General features: G+C 42.7%; 1 protein-coding gene and 1 long non-coding RNA gene across 2 annotated transcripts in view; one reads left to right on the plus strand and one right to left on the minus strand.

The window, feature by feature from the left end:
- Positions 1 to 12,335, plus strand: part of rngtt (RNA guanylyltransferase and 5'-phosphatase) — an 84,333-nt gene extending 71,998 nt beyond the window's left edge. Inside the window, exons 14-16 of the mRNA XM_010752180.3 lie at positions 1,306 to 1,372; positions 9,426 to 9,549; positions 11,725 to 12,335. Of these exons, the coding sequence (XP_010750482.1) occupies positions 1,306 to 1,372; positions 9,426 to 9,549; positions 11,725 to 11,891 (358 nt within the window). The 3' untranslated portion in view covers positions 11,892 to 12,335. The remainder of the gene's footprint in view (positions 1 to 1,305; positions 1,373 to 9,425; positions 9,550 to 11,724) is intronic.
- Positions 12,161 to 13,073, minus strand: LOC113746856 (uncharacterized). The gene is made up of 2 exons (XR_003463189.1): positions 12,364 to 13,073; positions 12,161 to 12,322 (listed from the first exon to the last, which is right to left on the minus strand). It is a non-coding gene; the product is annotated as an uncharacterized LOC113746856 (long non-coding RNA).
- Positions 13,074 to 23,589: the final 10,516 nt, after the last annotated feature.

Consider the following 23,589-nt stretch of genomic DNA (forward strand, 5'->3'; position numbering starts at 1 on the left):
AAGATTTCTTTATATTTTACCTCAAGTTTTCTGTTTTTGACATTATATAAGTTTTTTTTTTTTGTTTGTTTGTTTCTATGGATTTATATTGTCCCAGCTCTTTGTTAACTCAGGTCTGATTTCCTGCTGTTCAAAGGCTATGGTGACATTTAATATCGTCAGTGTGTGTCTTTTTCTTTTTTTTTATTCACCTGTAGATACAATAATTGACGTTGCAGTGTAATTTCACACAGCAGGACTCTCTCTCTCTCTCTCAGTTTTACACAATGATCTCAAACATTCAGATTATGGAGGTTGTGAAACAGCTTGTAAAGGAGTCTGTTCCTCTAAAGTGCGCCCCTGATTTATACCCTCATCTGTTTTCTCATCTGTTCTATCGCCTCCGGGAAAATCTCACTGATATCTTGTTTTTAGAAAAACTGTGTCATGATCTGTACAATTTCCTTGTCACACACACGCACGCAAATCGGAGGTATTAATAGAACCGGTGACGAAATTCACTTTTTTTTTTGGTGAGGTCCTTGGCATGTGACGACGTCCATCACTGCACGGCTATTTGGCTCTCCTAATGTCTACTGCCGCTTCCTTCCTGCTTGTGCTGGCTATCATTACACAGGAGGGGGGCTGAGATGGGAACACGGTCTCCAATTTTAGCTCCGGTTGAAATCTCTGAATGGGATGCTTCAGACGACTGTTGTTTGGCCGTCACTTTCAGCTGCGTAGCCCCCGTTATTTCTGCTCTAAAAATGGCTATCTAATAATAAAAAACACAGAAAAAACTGTGGTCATATACTCCATGGCACACATAAACACCAGACATGGTGTCTGGAAATTACAATGGGGTGCACATTGGGGTGTTTTTGATGGAAGCACTGTGTGATTAAGACATCTGTTGGGCATTATTTTGGAGATGAAGACACTACAAGTACTGCATGGACACACTTTGAGAGACATACAACGCATATAAACTCTAATATAGTCTCAATTAACAGTGCTCAAGGCTCACAGATGGAGATACAGTGACCTTTTAATCTCTATAACTGCCTTGAAGAGCTCTGAACGTGCCCATACCGTGGCTTTCTCTTTAAGTTTAGAAACACGAAGCTGCACACAGACAGACGGGCCCAGAAAGGTGTAATCTCACATCTCTGCCGTTCTGTTACTAGCTGGAAAATGGAAGCGTTGTAGTGTTTCGTTTTTCTTTTTTTTTTTTTGCACCATTGTTACCGCTCAGATACGCTCTGGCTCTCGGCTTCGAGGGTGTTGCGGGTGTTAACCGTGATCTTTTTTTTCTGTCTCTTGTAGGCTGATTCCACAGACCGTCGGCTTGCTCTACGTCGGCAGCTATGACATGCCCTTTGCAAATATGAAGGTGAGAAAATAAATGTGTTGTTTTGTCAAATTCATCGTCGTGTCAACAAGCTTAAAGCCCTTCCTTCCCGCCCCTGTGCTCCTCCAGCTTCCCTTTTTATTGTGTCAGGATTTTAGTTTTGTTGAAAGTGTGCGGCTGAGTTTAAACTGCCAAGAACAAGAGCGGCACATTAAATATTTAATATCTGGCTTATCATCTGTTTACTGACTTTAATTGCTGTTCATCATAAATATTCAAATAGTGGCTCAGCCAGAAATTACACATTTCTCTGTTTTACACACGTAAATATACAGCAGCAGTCAAAAGTTTGGACACATTAAAAGCATGAAAACACATATTAAATATTTTATATCACAGTTTATTCATTTAGGGATTTAGGGGTTGTACATTGTGGCTCAGGAGGTAAAGTGGGTCGTCCACGAATCGGATGATCGTCCGTCTGATTCCCTGTGTCCTCATGTCTGCATGTCGAAGTGTCCTCGAGCAAGATGCTGAACCTGTGCCATCAGTGTGTAAATAAGTGAACGAGATACAAGATGTAAAAGCGCTTTGAGTGTTCGGAAGACTATAAAGTTAAGTCCGTTCAATATTTACTATTTATTAATCATCTCTTTCGATGATTGATTGATCGTTCCTGGCAAATTTTAGTTTCTTATCCGCGAGGATTGTGTCGGGACAAAACAAACTGTTTGACGACGTTACCGACATTTTATAGACCAGTAATCCATTAAAATGTGATTATTTGATAATAAAAATCGTTATCTGCATCCCTACTTCTAGTATCATCTGACTATGTGTAGTCGATTTTGTCCGTGATAATGCTCACACTGATACTGTAGGTGGGACAGAGAGGCATTTGTGCTGCACTTAACATAGTGAGATTGATATCCTCGCTGCGGACCGTCTACGTGAACAGACAGCGTTTGTATTGTATGGCATCACGTTACATCATTAGACCTTTGACCTTACGGTAACGCAGCCTCGAGCTAAGAGCACTCCACACCATCCAGCATCTCCTCGTGTTCGAGGTTTGACGGGAACTGACCGGCCCGGCGTGGAGAACAGGTTGAGGAGCAGTTAGATCACGGTACATTTGATCCACTGTTTCTATTTTGATGTAAAGCGATTTCACTATATGGACGTTTGCCACGATGACTCTCTGAATGTGTAGGCTTTCCATTAGTCACAGTGATGGTTTATAAACACAGTAAATGAGTGGTTCTTTTCCCTTCTGTATCGTCACTGTCGTGCTCGGTCCCGTGTATCGTTCCTGGACTTGGAACAAGTCTCTGTTTGCCGCTCGGTCTCTAAGCTCCTCTCGGGTCGTCTTCTGTCAGCTTTCATGATGCGAAATGTTTTACAATCAGTCTCAAGTGTGAATATGCTAAAAAACAATAACTACATGCCACAATAGGTGTTTAAATTGCCTGAATAATGTTCCTGATAGATCTTTCATGAAGCGTCACGTCTGTGTTTGTGTCCTGCACTTCACCACCACATACTGTAGTAGCTCTGATGTTCATCGCCTTGCTCATGGGCATGTTAGTAATGTCAGAGTGTCGATCAGACGTACTTTGGGGCAAACCCAGTGAAAAACGGTTAATTTCTGTAATTAGAAAAAAGGTCGTAATCTTCATGAAAACTTGTTTTATTGGCTCAGTTCTTCCAATTTAGCTCCTTATTGTTGTAATATTTTACACTCTCGGTACCTACGGGGAATCGCTGAAATGAATTTTTGGAATGGAGCTTTCACGATGATTTATCAGCTCGGCCTTTCAATATTGTGAAAGGAGCAGACCAGCTAAAAGCCTCTGGTTCAGGCCAGGATGTGTCGAGTGAAACATTAGGCAGCATCAAGTATTTTTTTGAATGAATGTGTGTTATAGAAGGAGGGCTGTGATCATGTGTGGGTAAAGGTTGTGTTTCTGTTGTAGCTCATTAGATCTTCATGTATTTTTTCCTTCATAGAAAAACAAATACAACAGATACACTCTCAGAAATTCAGTCTTTTGCGCTTTCTGGACTTTTTTTTTTGCTCATAACTTTTAATAATGTTCCAACTGAAGCTCATTTTGCCACTGAATGTCATTTTTTTCATGAATCATTTATAGTCATATAGTTTAATACAAATTATTTTTAAATATTTCATTTTTGTTGCTTCTTCTAGTTGGTTTTAATCAGTTATGACAAGAAGATTAATACCTGGAGCCAGTAGCCGCATAGCTTAGCTTTCAGTATACACGTCCGTGACGTCATCCACATCTGGATGTTTCTGAAGAGCCGTATGTGAAGCTGCCATCTCGGCAATCCTTTAAGCCTTAATATAATCTGAACAGGTGAGTTGTATATAAATTCACCCTCAGTACAGTTGTCATGAACAGGGAAATTAGCTACAGAGACCAAAACAGTTTTTTGTACCAGGCTGTAAACATGTTTATTTCTGCTGTGAAGTTGGACATTTGAACATGGGGACTTATGGAGACGGACTCACTTCTGCAGCCAGCCTCAAGTGGATGTTTGAGGAACTGCAGTTTTTGACTTTCTCTTCCCATCTACGGAGGTTGATGCTTGCTTTAAACAAGAAACGACTAGCCCGGGTCTGTCCAAAGGTTAAATAAAATCCACCAACCAGCACCTCAGAATCTAATCTAATCTTGAGAGTGTTTCGGATCATCGCTTGTTCCCCTGCTCTACCTTTTTAGCCTCAAGAACTACTTTGTAAAGTGTACAAGTGTTATCCAAACAATAAAACCGATGGCTGAAGCTAAAAAAATAAAGCAAAAGTTGTGATAAATCCATAATTTAACTCCAGTTAGGATCTATAATTCCTGAGAACACGAGGCGTTTTCAGTCCTTTTGGGTCCTAAATCATTAGTGCCGTTTAAACTTCCAGAAAAGGTAGAATTAGCTAAAGCCTGCAGGACATAATGGCTATTGACTCACCCATTTTAGTTTCCCTTCTTCATGGAGTCAGCCCCCGGTGCAGGACTATACGTGGCCTTTGAGTATAGCTCATTCATCATAAATAATTTGAACCGTGCCTGACAGATCTAGTCAGCAGAGAGGGAGATAAGAGCAGTTCTCTGCCAAAGATCAGCCACTTTGGCGAAGCTGTGAGAGTTCAGATGTGTGCACTTCACCTGCAGAGTGCTAAAATGCCTTTGACTGCTCTTTTTCCATCAGTAATTTTCCCAAATTTGTCGTCTCTTGATGCATCATTAAGTGCGAGTACTTCTCTGTTTAATCAACAGTAACACTGTCAGTGAACGGCAGTTCAAGTATTCGAAAAGCTCCTCGTTTTTGGGCGTTAATTTTTAATATTTGTTTTGCGCCCTGCTTTTGCAAATTGCATGAGATGTGGGCATGAATGCCGTCAGAGTAATTGAACGTGCCTCCCACAGAAAACACTCGATCGTGCTGCACAACAAAACAAACAGATCATTCAAAAGTCTGGGAGGTAAAATCACAATTCGTTGGTCAGTTTTCCCCCAACCTTTCCTTGGGTCTTGTTGCACCCGCTTTCCCCTCATGTGTTCCATGATTAGCTCGTGTTTTTTTCTCCAGACGTGTAGGATAATGATCGGCATTAAACAGATTCACGGGTGACCCGACACTGACGCCATAAAGCGGTTTCGTGACTGTAACTGTAATTGGCCTGAATATTTACATTGTAGTTAACACAAAATGTGAGGGCGAGTAGTTCAGCTTTACAACTCGCGCTGCTTTCTCATTCACTCAGATGTTTTGTTTGTTTTCGTAGCAGCTGATATTAACGGACTGAAGACATCTGATGTATTCTGTTTGAAAGCATATTAAAGATTGAACATTAGTGTGCATCAGCTATGTTTGTTCATGTCCGTACTCTTGCATCTTATATCCTCTTCCCCCCCAACTTATGTATTCTTTCATCTAGTTTCTCGTTATTAAAAAGGACCCGAGCGCTGCGGTGTGTCGCAGACTTGCGCGGCGGTTCCTGATTAAGTCAGGGTCAGTCAGACAGCAACGTCCCGAGAGAGAAAACAGCTATTCATGGAAATTACTTTGAATCTTTGGTCAACCACGTCAACATCTATACAAAAAACAGCACAACAGATGAGTAACAGGCTGTCTGTGTACAGTTGATGTATTCTTTGATACATATGCATGCTTTACTTATCGAGCGTCCTTCAGAAGATAGACTGGCTCTGCACTGATGTGGTGGATCTGCATTAATAATGTTAATTAATATGCTGATTCCAGGAAGTGGCTTAAGAAAAATCTTTGTCTCAGAACTTGGATGTGAAAATCAATACCACTTTCATATCACTGGCATAATGACTGCATGCAGTGGTAAGCCTTGATGGAGCTGGCTAATGAAACTCCACTTAGTACTTCTGTAGAGCTTCTCTACACTGTGAAGATTCACTCATTCACTGCCGCTAAAGTTTGGGACAACCCTGAAGACGAAGGCCAGATTCGGACCAAATTCGGGTTCTGCGGTTTCGGTTGAGTCAGATTCAAGTTTTGGAGAAACACAACCAGCCAATCAAAGGACAAACTCCTCCACAGTCAGCCTGAAATGTCTCTAAAACTGAGACTAAACCCTGATACTCTACCTGTTGTGTTCTTGCCGTCAATTCGCTGCAACACCTTGGTATGAATAGGGGCCCGACTGAAACCAACCATGGTACAGATTTTTTTTAAATCTATGACAATCAGGAAAGAGCATGAACCCTTCACCTGAGTAAATACACAAGACGGCACACCGGTCAGTAACCACTGGAGCTCAGGCTGCAGACGACCCAGCAAATCCTGCATGTGCTGCATTGTTGTGGTGACTTGTACTAAAGAAACAAGACAACAAACAACCAACATGGTTTATGTGCAGATGAAAAAAGAAACGTAGAAATGATAATCACGAGCTTTGGGTAGTGACCGAAAGAATGAGATCGCGAATACAAGCGGCCGAAATGAGTTTTCCTTCGCAGGGTAGCTGGGCTCTCCCTTAGAGATAGGGTGAGAAGCTCGGCCATCCGCGAGGAGCTCAGAGTAGAACCTCTGCTTCTCCGCATCGAGAGGAACCAGTTAAGGTGGCTCGGGCATCTCGTGAGGATGCATCCTGGACGTCTCCCTGGTGAGATGCTCCGGGCACGTCCCTCCGGGAGGCGGCCCCGGGGAGGACCCAGGACACGCTGGAGGGACTATGTCTCTGGGCTGGCCTGGGAACGTCTTGGGGTCCCCCTGGGAGAGCTGGAAGAAGTGGCCGGGGAGAGGGAAGTCTGGGCTTGAGATGAGAAATGATAATAATAACTTTAACTGCAGCTGATTAGACTCTTTTTGTTGCCTACTGTCAACTTAAACTGACCCAGACCGGAACAGATCTGGTCCTTCTCGGTCTCTAAATGCTTCAAATCACATTTATGTTTGTTAAATAGAGGAGATGTAACATGTTAATTAGAGACATCTTTGGGGCGTGCCAGGCTCACAGTTTCTCCTTTTTATATAATCTTTATGCTCCTGGATCTTCTCATCTAAAAGTGCAACACATTAGACTATTCCTTTAAAACAATCCTGTCTTTATTTAACTGTTGACAGTGGTCCAGCACACTAATCCTGCAGTGACTAATTGTAGGTTTTTTGGATTTCTTTTATCCTCATAAATTCGTCCAAACAAGCGAAAGGTTCAACACGAGCGGCAGGAATAAAAACAACACCGCTCTTCATTCTCGGTTTCGCCTTGTTTGTACTCTTCAGATCTCACGGAGCTCTTCTCTCTCTGCAGTAGTGCAACACTGGCTGATAAAGAGCTCGGCTGCCAAAGTCCCCGATAGCTGGAGCCACACGTGCGCTGCCATAATGAGACAGATTTGGACGGATTAAGCACCAAGTGGTGATGAAAAATGGCAGCCAATGTGTCACCCTTCACCAGCGGGAAGAGATCCCAGCCTGTAGCGGCACGTTCCTGCCTCATTGTACTGCCCTTTGCAGTTTTTTCTGGCAGCTTCCTGCGTCGTGCTTTAGAGATTCTGTCGCCCCTTTAGATCATCCGCTGATCTCATCCAAATGAAGAACTGTTGATTTACAGCCGTCTTCGAATTCAGATCAAAAACGTGCGTGTGTGTGCGAGGATAAATCAGAATATTACCGACTAATCATGACTTGTGATTCGCCAAGGTCGGTTCTCTGAAATCCAGTAAACTGGTATCTCCTCTCTCCCGCTCTGTCTTCCTTCCTCACACTCCTTTCTTTTGCATCCTGTGTGATTTCAACCCCCCGCTGTGAGCCCAGATGCCCCGCACTCCACGATCACACAAAGCTCTTACTTTGAATTTTTTAGCACCTTGCCAAACGCCGGTGTTTTCCTGGCAACCATTGGTCACTCTCTGACCTTGAAGGTCAGCCTCTTTGTCTCTTCGGGTGTCTGCACAGCCTTTTCAGTGCAACGCATGCCTGGACAGCTTCTTTCTCCATGTGAGGTCAAGGTGTATCGTCATTTTTTTTCCAAAGCAAATCGTTGTGAAAAGGCTTTCAGCTACAGCTTTTTTTGTTGCTTCCGAGCATCTCCGGGATTTGCATTTTCCAAGTCCCGAGGATCCTCTCGGTGAGACTCAGTCCCTCAACAGATAAACAACAGATGCTCAAATGTCTTCTTTGACTCACTCTTGATCTGCCTTTTTCATATACTTGAGCTTTGAACAGTGTGCTCAGTGCGTAGACTTGACTTTGTTTTCAAAGCTGAATATGATCTTTTTGTTGGTATCCTAAATCTGAAAGTAGTGCCGCAACGAAAGAAAAGTCAGTTTCATTTAGGTAAGATGGATTTTATTGATCCCACACCGGGGGAAATTCACTTGTAACAGCAGCCGGAAATGAGATCATTCAGCCACGACTCTGTGATGCTAAACTCTCCATACTCCCTTTGGAGCCTGGTTAGTGCCGCCACCTTATTACATTCCCCATGCTAATGCACGGTACTCATCCAGCTCTGCATCCCCGTCTCCTTCTCCTCACTTCATCGTGCATCTCTTTTTTTTTTTTAACGGTTCACCCGATGTATCATGAAGTATGACAGAAAAAAGGCAAATCACTGATCTCCATGGTTCTAAGTCCACGTTTGCACACAAATTTGGATGGAGATCGGTGTAGAAAAAAATTCAGAGCTACTGTAACTTACTGCCACCCACACGGTGCCATGGCAACAGATTGATTAAAATCCTTTCGCACCTTTTTTAGATGAAGACCAACTTTTTAGGAAACATTGCAGACAGGATCTGGTTCCCGTGGTGGTCGGTCCACAGGGTCAACATCTCGCTGCGTCCACCGATCAGATCGATCAAACCTTCACAGTCGAAATGCCTCTGAAACTCTGAGACTATCCAGTTGGATTCATGCTCTAAACTCTGATACTCTAACCTTCGCGTGTGTTCTGACTTTGTTTAGTCCATGAACCAGCTTCTACATTTGAGTCTGACTCACCGGTTACGCTGCGAGATAGACACACAAAGAAATTGATTTTCAGCGAGGTTGTGGTTACATTGAGCACCGGACAACCCTGCGGCGATTGGCCGCATTCCCTCATCCTGTCTGAATGCACCCTGAGTAAGGCTTTCGACAGCTGACTCATCACATCACATGATTTTTAATTCCTCCTCAAAGGTTAATGGCATTGAAAACACTGATTTCTCGGCTCCATTTGTAGCCGAATGAGTATAAAAACGTGCTAAACGAGGTCTACTGCTGCGCGGATCGATATAATTCACAGTGTTAAGCTGCACATTTGTTGACACCATGGTCATTGTGGGTTATATTTCCACTCTGTGGATCCATTTGATACATTTAAACGTTGCCCTCTAACGCTGCCTGAAGCTTCATTTTACCTTCTAACTGCTGCTAAAAATCCAATGGCAAGTCATTTTAATGAATAAAAACTGCAGACACGCATGCCAATCATTGTGAGCTATTAGTATTTATAGATGCAGCAGAGAGCTGCGGTAATGATGGGACTGTGACTTCTAAAACACGAGCACGTTTTGATCTCATCCATTCGCTGCTTTCATCTTTTTTGTCCTCGCAGGCCAGTAAAGAGCTGAAACAGTACGACAACAAGATCATCGAGTGCACCTTCGCCAACAACACCTGGGTGTTCATGAGGCAGAGGGTGGACAAGAGCTTCCCCAACTCCTACGACACGGCGATGGGTGAGACGTCGTCCTTCACTGTCCAGTTTATTTGTTTTTATTAATACCTCACTGTCTTCCTCCGTCTTTGTCTGAAGTGAAAAACGAGTCCGCCTCAGATTAATGTCTCGTTTTATCGATATCTCACATCAGCCAATTTGATTTCTAGATCGTCTGTGAATGCAAACAAACAGTCTGGTCTATTTCATGCCCACAGTGCTCTTTTCAGCGATACGTTTTTGTTTAAATTAACTTCAGTATTAAACTTTATAACGCACGTCTTCATCACGTCATGGCCACGTCGCTGTTTCGGCCCGTTCCGCACGCGACTTCAAACCTCGCCAGAACGTTTCAGAAGCGTTTGGTTCACCAGACTTTGTTAACTTGCTCAGGTTTGTTCATTTTTAAGTGCTTCTAAATATGTAAATATGCTACGCAGTTAAACTGATTCCATTTTAGCTGTTTTTTACGGAGGTCTGCCAAGTTCAAATATCGACTCGAACACTTTGTATCCGGTGTAATTTAGCCTATTAGAATATATAAACCTGAAATACATGTGGTCCTCTACATGTGTGTGTATTGGCGTCACGTAGTGGCACCCTGGGACCAGTTAGGGGGTTCTGTACCTTGCTCAAGGGCACCTCAGCAGAGCTCAGGAGGTGATCTAGCACCTCTCCACGCTCCCTACCAAGCTGGACCTAAACCTGCCTCCGGCCACCCTCAGGTTCCCCAGCTAAGTCTGCATGGACTGAGTCCCGTATCGCTCTTTCACACCTGGATAGTCTGGGGGACTCGTTTAATTGGGCAGGAAACGCCAAAAAATTTCACACCGCCTGGACTGCGTCATGCAGTCAGAACAGCTTTCGGGCAAGAAAAAAAGTAAGAGGAAGAAGAAAACCCGGCTCATCGATTGGCCAGGACCGGAAAACAAAAACAAAACAATGGAGCAACACCAAATTTATGCAGTCTTTTTTTACTTTGGTGTTCAAACCTAATTGGTTTTTCACAAGAAGCTGCCCAGTATGAGCAGCAGGCGAGGCAGTGAGCTGTCCAGCATGCTGCTTTGTACAGCGGTACCGGAAAAGACGATGAAGAGTGAGGGACTACGACATCCTGCTGTGGTTACAGAGACGCCGCAAACAGAGACTTCACATTTTCAGGTGGCCCATGAGCTTTCACACCTGCCCAAATAAAGCGGACTAACCGGAGAAACGAACTCTGGTCCGTGATTTAGTCAAAATTAATCCTGCTTTCAAAAAACCACAAAAACGTAAAGCCTTCAGAATACCAAAGGTTACTGTCTTTAAATGATGTAGTACAGAGTTCCTGTGGATCCTTAAAAAAAATGTTAAACTTGATTTATAAAATTGAAGGCAATAAAATGTGTTAAAGGTCCAGCGTGTAGCGGTTAGTGTTAACGAGCAGTGAGGCTGCAGAATCCATCCATTGGATGAAAAAGCCCTAAAGGCAGGTGATTGTAATCTCCTAAATCTTACACACTGGACCTTTAGAAAGTCTTACATTTTGTTAAGATGCATAGAATAACTAAGACATGTCCAAATACTTTATCTAATCTACCGTACGCAGTGCAGTCTTTGCATTCATGATCGCGTACAAACCGCAAACAAAAGAGGAAGAAGCAGCGAAGTGCAAGAAAATTTGACTCCAAGATTAAAAGTACAGCGGATAAAACACTTTGTTTGTTCTGCTGTGGACATTTTTTTATCTGTTCAGGTCTTAAAAAGAACGGGCGCTTGATCTAAACGCTGACTTTACAAAAGGAGAGGCACATGAAAGTACAAATTGAAGCAATAAAAACAAGAAGCACGGGAGAAAATACATTTAAAGCATGAATCGGATTGATAGAAGAAGACGGAAGAAGACAGTCCTGAATTATTGAGCTTTGCGTCCTCGGGCTGGCTGTTGTGGCGAAAAACACCTTTTATCTAAAAATCTAGACGGATAGCGGCGCGTTTCTCCTCGGGCTGATGACGCTTTGAAACTAGAACACGCTCTGCACGTTTGTTTGGGATCGCGGCGTGGTCGTGAACGCGCTGATTGTGGCTGAGATCTGGATCAGACCTCGTTCCTTGATGGAAATGTGCGACACATCTGCAGGCGATGTATTTATTTGTATTTCACCATCTCTGTACTAACTTCCTTCCTCCTGTCTGTGTGTGTTTGTTGTCCCTCCAGCTGTGTGTAAAAGCATCCGTGAGCCCGTCACTAAGGAAATCCTCTTGGAGTACGTGGACCGCTGTGCTCAGGCAGTCCAAGCCCAGAACCGGAAACACGCGCCGGACCCGGACTCTGAGCTAATGCCCCCTCCCCCTCCAAAGAGACCCAACCGGGCCATCCCGTAGCCCCCCCCCCCCCCCCCCTCTTACACAGCTGGACTGCTTCTCTACAGTCACATTGTACATCTACATCACCAGCCACATCGACAGACAACAGACATTTCAAGGCTTTCTTACCCGCGGCACATTTGCTTTATCAGCCCGTACATGTAAGGACTCCAGAAACATTTGATTGACAGCCTCGTTAATTTACCTTGTAGACTTCTTTGTAGCTTTAATTGCTGGTGTTCTTATTAAAATGAAAATCCTGATGCTTAGTTACATTTTTTTTTTGTTTTTTGTTGTTTTGTTTTCTTATTTATCTTTTTTAAAGTCTGAGCTGATTGGTATTTATCAACAGGGGGACTTTGTTGTGGCTACAATTACCATCTGACAATGAAGACCTTGTTTATGTTTTGTCGACAAGTTCCTTTATTTGTATTGAAGGAAGAGTAAACCTCATGAACGCTCGGCCATTTGTATTGAAGGAAGAGTAAACCTCATGAACGCTCGGCCTTGCTGTCTGATTTCAATCAGGAAACAACATAAACATTTTGCGGCGTCCGAGATCTGATTTAGATCGACACAGAGTCACCGAACAGATAAAACGTATCAGCTCTGTGTTAGATAGGATTTTTTTGTCCAAGCCCATCTGTGTGGACTTTTGTTTTAAAGGCCACGCGGGTGGGCGGGGGGGGGGATGACAACATGATTACACGGTCTCGACAAAGCAGAGAAATCGAGCTACAAGATGTGGTGACCAATCGACACGAGCCAACATAAAGAACAGCTTCGGTGCTGCTTTCTGTTTTCGAAGATGGCGATTGGAGCTCTGTTCAATAAATAAATCAGATTGAGACCTGGGTGGGAGAGCTATTCAATGACCTCTTTGAAAGGACAGACAGCTCCCATAGAAACAGGACAATGTTTCATCTGTGGCTGAAATCAGTTGACTTAATGATGTTCACATCGATCCAAAAAAAAAGGATATTTAAAACGGTGTTATTGCTCTTATTGACTGTCCGTTTCAACTACACTTAAGACCCCATCAACAAAGTTCTGATTGGTTTCTTCAATGGTGGGAACGACAAGTCAGTGAGCTCAAAACCAAAACTTATTGAGACGTGGCGTCTTAAACTAATATGGCAATTCCTTAATACAGAGTCTCCATAAGTCCCCATGTTCAAATGTCCAATAAACATGTTTACAGCCTGGTACAAAAAACTGTTTTGGTCTCTGTAGCTAATTTCCCCGTTCATGACAACTGTACTGAGGGTGAATTTATATACAGCTCACCTGTTCACATTATATTAAGGTTTAAAGTTATGCAGGATTAGGAGCATGGTCGCTTTGATTGACAGGTAGGTGTCCTTACAGACTTCTTTTTTGAGCACCCAGGCACCTCAACTCCACCGATGATCCACGTCTTTGCCGTTTTTTAGATTACCCGGGAGGATGGATGGGTGCTGGAAACCTGTGGGTGACATCACAGATAACAATGTCCATGCTGTGTACAGTCCATAGGTTTAAGTGACTGCCTGAAAAACGGCAATGGCAGAACCAGAGAGACAAGAACAGCATCGCTTCGTGAGAATAACAACTCCGATTGGTTGAAATTTGATAGACAGATGGTTCCCGATGTTGTAGTTTGATTACTTCCCACGTGGCTGCTGTCCATTATATCCTACAATGATATAATACTACTTTTCTCTCTTAACATTGTGGAGAAGGTCTCGTTTGAGTAGACTTTACTTTAAAACTAACTAATTCAGCACGAGCAGCAACATAACGGCTGATCAGACGGGCAAATATAACCGTGTAGTGTGAGTTAACACCATGTAAAAACTCTCCAATACTCCAGACAACCATATTCATCTCCAGCTCCTGAGAGAAATCTGAATAAAATAAAAACACTCAGTCCATCATCTTAAGATGGGAGGAAGTCTGTGCTTCAGAGATGTAGGCCATCATCTCTAGCAACACTTTCCAGCAGCTGTCAGAAACGCCATCCTGTCGCTGACCTCCGACCTCCCCGTGGAGGGAAAGGAAAATGACGCCGATTTCCCCTCAGATTTTTAAAAACGTGCTCCTTTCATATTAAATCCCATTGGAAATTCTTGTTGCCAGGGAACATTTGAATTATTTTTTTCTTCTTCTATCCTGTTGCCCACGTTGTTGCCTTGTTGCTAGGAGTGTTGCCCATCTGCACTGTTTATCACCCACTGCGGTGTTCGTAGTGTCTGCAGCTTTCACATGCAGAATATTGGTAAGAAGAGCTGATGCAGTGAAGTTCTCGTGTGTAATCAGAGTAAAATAATGTCTCTGTTGTTGTTTTTCATGATTCATAATCTCCTTAACCCGAAAGCGGATGACGACAACAGAAATGATTCGACATCCTGAGAATATTTCTGTTTTAAACGTTTCAAACACGATTTTTTAAATTTATTTTTAAACCTCGGAGTCAGAATCTTATTATTCTTATTTTAAGATTAGGGTGACAGCAGTGGTTAGTCATGCACTGTGGAGAATTTAGATGAGATGTTAGGAGGAAATATAAGTCAGTCGAGTATATCGCACAAGGGTGTAACAAATCAGGCCTGCGAGTGTGTGTGTTTTTTTTTTTTGAGTTGCTGTCTTTTGGCGCCCGAGGCGACTGTTCTCCTTATAGCAGAGATAGATGAGCTGTACTCCCAGGGCTGTCTTCCCCTCTGGCTGCACATGAAAGCTGGCTGATTCCCATCAAAGCCTCTCTCACCTTTTTGTCGTGAGGTTGCTGCTGCTGCTGCTGCCCGAGACATCGCCACTCTCACGCAAGCAGGTGCAGGATCGGCAAAACGGCGGAGGACACATTTATACCTGTTTTTCTCAAAATCCATTTACTTAAATTCATCCTCCAGTTTTCTCAATACGAGCAAATAGCTCAAACTGATCTTGTTTTATTCCCAAACCCCTTTGGCGAAATGTCCTCTCTTTGCAGGGGATTCTGCATCAATCTCCTCCTGGAGACGAATACACACAAACATATATATATTTTTTTTAAAAAAGCAGCTCCGAGAACATCAATAATGTGTTTTCTCTCTGGGTGTGTTTGTTCCCCCGAGTGAAGGAGGTGCAAAGGGAGCTCTTTTGACTGTATGGATGTGAAAAATGTAAACACACTCTGCATGAGCACAGGTGGTGCAGCACAGATTATGAGGCTCACTCAGTCTTTGGCTCAGGTGTCGGGAGGCTAAAGCCGACGGAGCTCCGCAGCGATATTAAAGCAGCGGAGACGACTTGCGGGTCATTATCGTCTCGATATTGTCTGCAGTTTGAACAATGCATTCATGCAAAGCTTTCAGTGCGTGATAACAGCTTGCATATATATTATCACCTTGGATATTAATGCTCATTTTACATGAGGTCAAAAGTTTGGACACATCTTCTCATTCTTTATTTTTGTTGCTTTCTACATCTACAGCCTGGAGGTGTGTTCAGGGTCATTGTCCCGTTGAAAAACAAATGGTGCTCTCACTAAGCGGCAAACAGATTCTTAATGTTACGGTAGCTCTGTTGGTTAAGCGTGCCTTGAATTTTTGAATAAATCTCCAACAGTGTCACCAGCAAAGCACCTCCACGCCTTCACACGGTGGGAACCACACATGCAGATACCATCCGTTCACGTTCATCTACATTTCACAAGGATACTGCGGTTTGCAAATTTGGACTCATGAGACTAAAAGTACAGGTTACAACTGGTCTAATGTCCATTTCTTTTTTGTTTCTTGGCCAGTTTTCTTCTTGGTCTTCCCCAGTCGTGGTTTCTTTGCATTCGACCATGAAGGTCTGATTGGCACAGTCTCTTTTTGAGAAGTTTACGTGGTCTCTAATCTGAGGTGCTGCTGACCAGAGCTAACTCTTGGTCTTCCGTTCCTGGGTGGTCCTCGTGAGAGTTAGTTTCCTCGGTGTTTGATGGTCATGAGGACGCATTCAAAGTTCTTTAATTTTTCTGGATTGTCCGACCTTCGTGTCTTAAACTAACTAATAAAATACGTCATATGTTGACAGTCTTCTTGTCAATTTGGCATCAAAATAATCCATAAAGATAAACTAACTGGTCCTGCTTCCTGTTGGTGTTAAAGAGATTGACCTACCTACTGATAATATTAACCATTTTATCAGACCAAAGCAAATCTTATTTCGCTGGTTGTGTACATGATACAAAGCAGCTGACCTGCTCAGGAAATGTTTATATGTTGCTTATGCTCCCGGTACAGTTGCATTTGTGTTAGTCGAGCCAAAAAATGATTAAATAAACGGACAGACAAATCATCAATCAAACGGAGCTCGTACAATTGTTATATATAAGCGATATCACACCTGAGGTCGTGCTGTTATACTGAATATCTGTACACTGTGATTAACCTCTATGGCCGAATCACAGAAAAGAGCTCCAGTGAACTCCAGAGTTAGGATTGTCAGTCAAATCTTCATCTGATTGATTTTAATAACAAGCTCTGCTTCTTGATAATGAAGTCAGACAGGTCTGACCTGATTAGAAAGAAATTAGAAATTTAATTGCATACATTTTTCAGCTCCGGAGAGCAGAGTCAGGAAGGCATGGCGCCACAAATCTATTATCACAGATTCTCCTCCTCATAAACTCTTCTCAGGCGTGATGCCATGTGGCAACAAATGACTCATATCTGGAGAGAGAATGGCAACAAAGCTGCGGCGCTCGTCCTCTGTCTCTCTCTCTCTCAGAAGTAGCAATCAGGAGGTGGTTGTTGGTGAACGCAGACAGTCCGTTCTGCTGGCATCATTTGTAACGGGAGCACAGCGAAGGCTGCGACCATCACGTTAATGCACGCTCTGATCTGCCTGCTCAAATGTAATTTCTCTTGCAGGAGGACAGAAGCTGCACTTATCCCTGCCGTTGCATTTCTAAAGACGGTGAAACGGCAGATTCTTTAACAGCAAAGCGACAAATTAAATTAAATACGTGGGAAGAGTGCAGTTACGATCAAACCTTTATATTTAAGTGGATGAATAAAGCCGAAATCACATTTTACACTTAAATTTACACCAAGAGTACATTAATGTATCACCAATTTATATTTTACGTCTAAAATACACACCGACTGCTATAATATCACCCTGTTAGCTACTACGACTCCCAAGTTAACAGCAAAGTCCAGCTGACATTCTGGTTAACTAGTTTCCCCGGGTCATGTTTGATTGCCGAAACACCCCTGAGTTCAAGATTACCTCTCAAAAGCACGTTTTACTGTACAGGGAGAGGAATGAGAAAACAACTCAGCTCATGGTTCTCTGCTGGGAAATGGTGTCACGCTCGCTCCGTGTTGGGAATGAGGAATGGGATCGCGGCTGAAATGAACTTCCTCTGCTGTTAGATATAGGGTTAGGAGCTTGGAGAAGAGCTGCTAGTGAGGTGGCTCAGGTATCTGATTAGGACGTCTCCTGGGCGTCTTCCTTTGGAGGTCCAACTGGGAGGAGACCCCGTGGCAGACCCAGAACCCGTTGGAGGAACTTTATAGCCCATCTAGCCTGGGAACACCTCAGGATCTCCCAGGAGGAGCTGGAATGTGTCGCTGGGTAGAGGAGCGTCTGCTAAACTCGATGCCACCACGACCCAACCGCGGATAAAAAAACATTGATGGATGGATGAGCTGGCCCCAAGTAACCCTAAAAAACTTCTCTTGTGCAGAAACCTGTACAAATCTCGAGTTTAGGAAATCTAGGGTTACCATCTGGACTCAAACCAACCAACCCTGGTTTTAAATAAGTCTATTTTAATAATAAAATAATCTGTTGCGTACTGTTAAATACCTCAATCTGTCTTTGGTTCAGGTCAGAACTCTTCTACTACTTAGATGTTCAAGGACTGTACACAACAATATATTAATGGTAAATAATAAACCTCTGCAAATGCCGCTAAAATAACAGTTTGTTTGTCTCTAAAAGATTTAGAAAATGTCAGTCACAAAATTACATCCACTGTGTGAATGTATCTCTCCGCTGCACTGAAGGTAATGGAGTAAAGAAAAAGCATGCATCACGGTCATTCTTTAATTTTCTGGGTTTCCACCTGTCAGTAGCCGGCGGGGAGAGAAAACCATTGACTTTTTTTTTTTTACAAACTTGGTGGAACAGCAGGAAACTTATCGGTAAAGTGATTTTATGTTGATTACAGAAAATGTGGGTGTCCCGAAGGAGAACAGCCGTGCGTGATAGTCGTTCAAGACATGTTTGAAAAAAGAAAAGGGGGCTGAAATTCAATAAAAAATGGCCTGACCTTTTCACTGTAAATGCAGGCAATTGTTGCCGCTTATTTCCATGTCCCTCCGCAACCAGTCACTGAAGGTTGCTGCGGAGTAAATGATGCGAACAGAGAAAAGTGGCGACTACCACCCTTTCTGCAGATCAACTTAAAGGAAAAATCCACTGAATTTTTACACCTCAAAGGCAGTTTAGTAGTAGTACTGCACTTGTGAAATAGTTTAAAGAACATTCATAATGTTACAAACTGTTACTGGAGATCGAATCTACTTCATGGTGCCGGTGAGTCGATGAAATACAATCCAGGAAATCTGGTTTGAGTAACAGATCCATGATCCGTATAATAATATGAGACGGGACTTCACAACTCTGGAAAGTTTAATAATCACAAAGTGAACTGTAGAAATACGAATAACATGTGCTTGGACCACTGACAGTTTAGACATGGATGTCGTGTCCGTGATGTCACCCACAGGTTTCTGAAGAGTCGTGTGTTGGTTCTGGTCATCTCTATCTCTGCATCGAAGAGTCGTGTGTTGGTTCTGGTCATCTCTATCTCTGCATCTAAATCGGCAAAGATCGTCTGTCGGCTGAATGATGTGACGTTCTAAAAAATGTTTCATATTATTATATTATAAATTATACATATATTTTAAGCTCTCTTCAGCACCAAACCAGTTCATCATCTATGGATTATATACTGTAGATGCCAAATTCACAAGAGTGTTGACATATCTCGTGTTTCTAGAGTTTTTACGGACACATAATGAATGTCATATTTCTAAGAGGGACAGCTGCAGGGAGCTTCAGTTTAATTCAAACTGCCAATATGTTTATTTTTGACAGAAACACTAGTTAACCACTAAGTATGATAAGGTCGCCTGACATTGACAGCTGTTAGTAATTGGCCTGATTAATGGTTGTGTATTGATTACTGACGGTGACTGATGGGACTGTATTATCAGCTAATTGTATTCACTTTGTAATGGCAGTATGTGGTAAATGGTCGACGCTCATCTTTGTCGCACCTTTATCTCCGTTAATGTGACAGCCGTTATAACGCCTGTCAAGTCGTGTGACACGTGTAGGCTTAAAGTTCACTCGTTTACTCACGGAACGACTGATTTCCAATCAAATTACAATCATAATACTTGTATAATTAACTGTTTTGGAGCCAATCTCACTGACTATGTATAAAGAATGGACAGCGTATGCGTGATGTCACCCACAGGTTTCCAAAGAGCTGTTTTGAAGCTGAAAATATTCGTCACTGGCCTCCACCATGTTGGATGTACTGCTTCTTCTGCCTCCAGGCTCATCTAAATATCAGCAAAGATGCGGACCATCAGGAAACCTGAGGCCAATCAAACCATCCACATTGTTAACTTTAAGCCTTAATATAATGTGAACAGGTGAGTTGTATATGAATTCACCCTCAGTACAGTTGTCATGAACGGGGAAATTAGCTACAGAGACCAAAATTGTTTTTTGTACCAGGCTGTAAACATGTTTATTTCTGCTGTGAAGTTGGACATTTGGACATGGGGACTTATGGAGACTGAAACCAGCCTTCAAGTGGACGTCTGAGGAACTGCAGCTTGGTTTGACTTCACAGCCACGGAGGTTGCAGCTTGGTTAATCTGTGTTGTCAGAGTACTTTACAGTAGCAAGTTGGACATACTTTACCTTAAAGTACAAGTTTTCTCTCAGACTTACATTATTTCAATCAGTGCTAAGTTCAATAGTTGCCCTGCAGAGAACAACAGCTCTGATTGGTGATGCTGCACTTTGATATAAAGCCCATATCTGTCTGTTCATGATCAATAAGCGGATTGGGTCTGCAGCCCGACAGTCGAGTGGTCCCTGAGCCCTGAATCTTCTTCCTTTGCTTCTGTGGATCTGTTGCCCACGGTAATCAACTGATGCGCCTCCTGGGTGTCATTGCTATGGTGACCATACAACATTAGCCAGGCTGGCGTTCGATGCCCTGCAGCAAACATTTCTCCTGAGTGTTTGGGTTTCAATTTGTTGTCAGGACTCGTTTGTTATTCCGCCGCCTCTACACACCTGACTGACAAGCTTTCATTTTCTGTCCTCCAAATTGAGACTTTTGTCGAGCTCGCCGTCTGTGTTGTCACGGAGTGTTCGGCGTCCTTGAAGCCCTTTGAGAGTTCATTTTCCAAATAAATGTAATTTGCAGACTGTGTTCGGAAAGTTCAAAGCAAAGAACATCCTCACATGCTCAGAAAATCTCTGCGTCTTTTCCATCCTTTTTTTCTTCAGTTTACGGCTCTTTGTTAAATCCGTAAGACAGAGATCACTTGTAATTCATCTCAAACCGGTCTGCTGTATGAAATGGGGAAACAGAACAAAAAAATCTGAAAACACAACTGTGCTTTGCAGGATTTTTCTATTACGTTCATCTTATCTACATAACTCACAGGAAAAGCAGACTGCAGCTGAGACAATGTTTGTTGTCACAGGGGGAAAATGTTAATGTAAATGTTAAACAGACTCAAGGAAGTGCTCTGTCCTGAGGTTGAAGCTGATCATGTTCATCTTTTGTTCCCCACTAGGAGCGTTTTGCCCGCTAGACTTTGTTAACTTGCTCAGATTTTCATTTTCATGTGCTCTTAAATATGTAACATTTGTTTTCTATGTATAAATATATTCATGTAACAAATATGAAACTAGGACAGACACGAACACAGACACGGAAAGCATCAGTTTTCTATTTTGATAAATGCATGTCAGAAATTAACGCTCAAACTTCATCATGGCTCCTCTGCTGTACATGCAAGAAAAATATATTGTTTATATGCACATTAAAACTTAACATGGGCATTATCACTGCTAATAATTTATTAATTCCAATCCTGAACCAACTTTATCTGTCCAACTCTGCAGAAAATATGCAAAGCTAGTCATGTGTACGTCCTCTCAGACACAGAAGAAGCCAAAAAGGACCTTGGACTGTCGCCCTCGAGTTCATGTTCACATTGCTGTCAATTATAAATATTCATATTTAAAGTCTGAATCACAAGCAGAGTGTCTCTAAGTCCACAGAAAGTCTGCTTTGTGGCCTCGGATGAAGTGCAGATTTTGACAGACCTCTGATTCACCAGGAATGTGGGTAAAAGAGAGGCTAACCCATTACTATACAGATGCTGTATTTCATCACATAAAGTGTGTTGTCCTCTTGCAAACCAATCCTTGTTTTTGTTTTATGATGCACTCTGGATAAAACTCTTACAAGTGTTGTTTTCTTTTTGGTCCAACTTCCAGACGCAATCATCCCATATTCTCTGTGTTATTACACCAAAACACGATCTCTAGAATCCATCCTTGACTGGCTCTCGCAGATCTACAGATTATCATACTCAAGGAGGCGGCGGAGTGGTTTGGAGACGAGTAAATTGGATTTGGTGCGAGCAAAGGAAGGAAGGAAGGGGGCAGCTTTCGTCACGAAAGTCATTTTTCATGTGGTATTGCTGCAGGACTGTTTGCTGCTCCTGCTGAAGATGTGTATTGAAATGATGGAGCACAAGCTCAATGGGCATATCCATAAACTTTACTTTTTTCCTTGATGAAGTTTCATTGCAGAGACGCCAGAAGGTACATTCTCATCTTGCCTCGCCTCATTATGTTCAGGGAAATAGACACAGTGAGGTGTGGTGAGAGTGCTGATGTGTGTCCAATGAGGAGCTGTAAAGGAAATGGACTCGACAAAGGCTCCTCGAACAAGACCGCCGTCTTAATGATACAAAAGAGAAGTCATTTTGGACTTTAGGTGCTCCTTGTAAAGCAACTCTTACTGCTGGCCCGAGACAAACTCCTCATGAAATACCTTTACATTATTGATATGTCTCTCCTGCTCTCAACACTCATTTCACCTTCGATCTTCGCCTCCCTTTAATGAACAAATGACGTTGCCCCTAGAACCGCAATCCATTCACCAACCGGCTGATTCAGATCCGTCTGAATCACTGCACTGATGCGTAATAAAAAAGCAGTCGTATTAAATATTCGTCTGGCTCTGCGAGACTAATTGTCATATGAGTTTTTTTTCCTTTAGCATCAGTGACTTAGCAGCCAGAGCCTAGTCACTAAATGACCATTAAGTAGCTAATGTTTCAATAAAACAACCATTTATGGTGACTGGATTGATACTTCCATTTCAACATATGCAGTCACAGCAATGAGTCACTGCTAATTACTTTGATTTGCTATCATACAAAGTACGTCTCCATTAAATAACATTCAAGGCGAAATCCACCAAAATGTTTGTAGGCATCCTCGGTCCTTAGTATGACCTGGAGTCTTAAAGCTCAGATTTACCGTAAAACCTCAAATAGTAGCAAAGAGAAAAGACCAGGGCCTTTATTAGGAGCAATACCACTCGTTGTAAATATGGACAGCTTTACACGTGTATTTGCTCTGAAGCTAGCGAGTCGACAGCTTTGCAAACAGCCAAACATTAAGCAAGTGCAACAACACAAGACACAGCAGCCAGATAATATTTTTTACTACTCCAACAGCAAGAAGCCCAGCTCGGCGTCTGTCTTTCAGACTTTTAACCAACCTCTCAACTAAACGACTCAAAGTCAGTCCCAAATTTACTCTTGGTCACTTTCTCCTCTGCCAACGTCCCCTCCGGTCTTCTCCCCGCTGTCATTACGTCCATAGAGGCTGCTGAGCCTGGTTACATTGCCCAGCTCCAGTTCTGGCACGACACCAGCCAGTTCCCTGTCAGCATTTACCTGAAAACCTCTTCTTCTTCTTCTTCTTCCCGGTGGTCCAAAATACCTGTGGTACCAACACTTAACACTCCTCCCCCGGTGATCTGAGCTAACAGCAGCTACAGTTCTTTCACTGTCCATCAGGAAACTCTGGTGGAGGTGGAGCAGCTGGAGGACACAAGAGGAGAAACCAGAAAACATTCTCTCCATAAAATATGATCCTGGTGTGTGTTGTTACCTACAGGTGCTCGTACCCGGAGAACAAAGTTACACAGTGTGAGAACAGGCATTTATCTTCCATAAAGGACACACTCCCTCCTACACTGGTATTGAATGATGCCACTTGACATCTATTATGGATGTTATTCTTAATCATACTAGACTGTACTGCACAGACATCGCCGTCAATAGCTCAAAGAGGGATCGTCCCGTGTGTCATGAAGAAATTATCCTGACTCCTGACGTGCAAAGACAAAACTGACATTTGTTTATGTGAGGTTTCTGTCGGTAATCACTTAGAACAAAATGTAGCGGAGCTTTAAATTGTTTTTGTTGAATTTTTTATACAAATATGTCGTAGTTCGAAGCTAATGTATTGCTGTTTGGCTTTTAAACCCACGCCATTATCGCCTGCATGTGCCTAAAGCCAGAGAAAATGAACGTGTTAACAAATCGTACCGAGACATGCAAAACTAATGACTCACATC

The sequence above is a fragment of the Larimichthys crocea genome, chromosome XI (genome assembly GCF_000972845.2).
Source record: "Larimichthys crocea isolate SSNF chromosome XI, L_crocea_2.0, whole genome shotgun sequence".
Classification (NCBI taxonomy): domain Eukaryota; kingdom Metazoa; phylum Chordata; class Actinopteri; family Sciaenidae; genus Larimichthys; species Larimichthys crocea.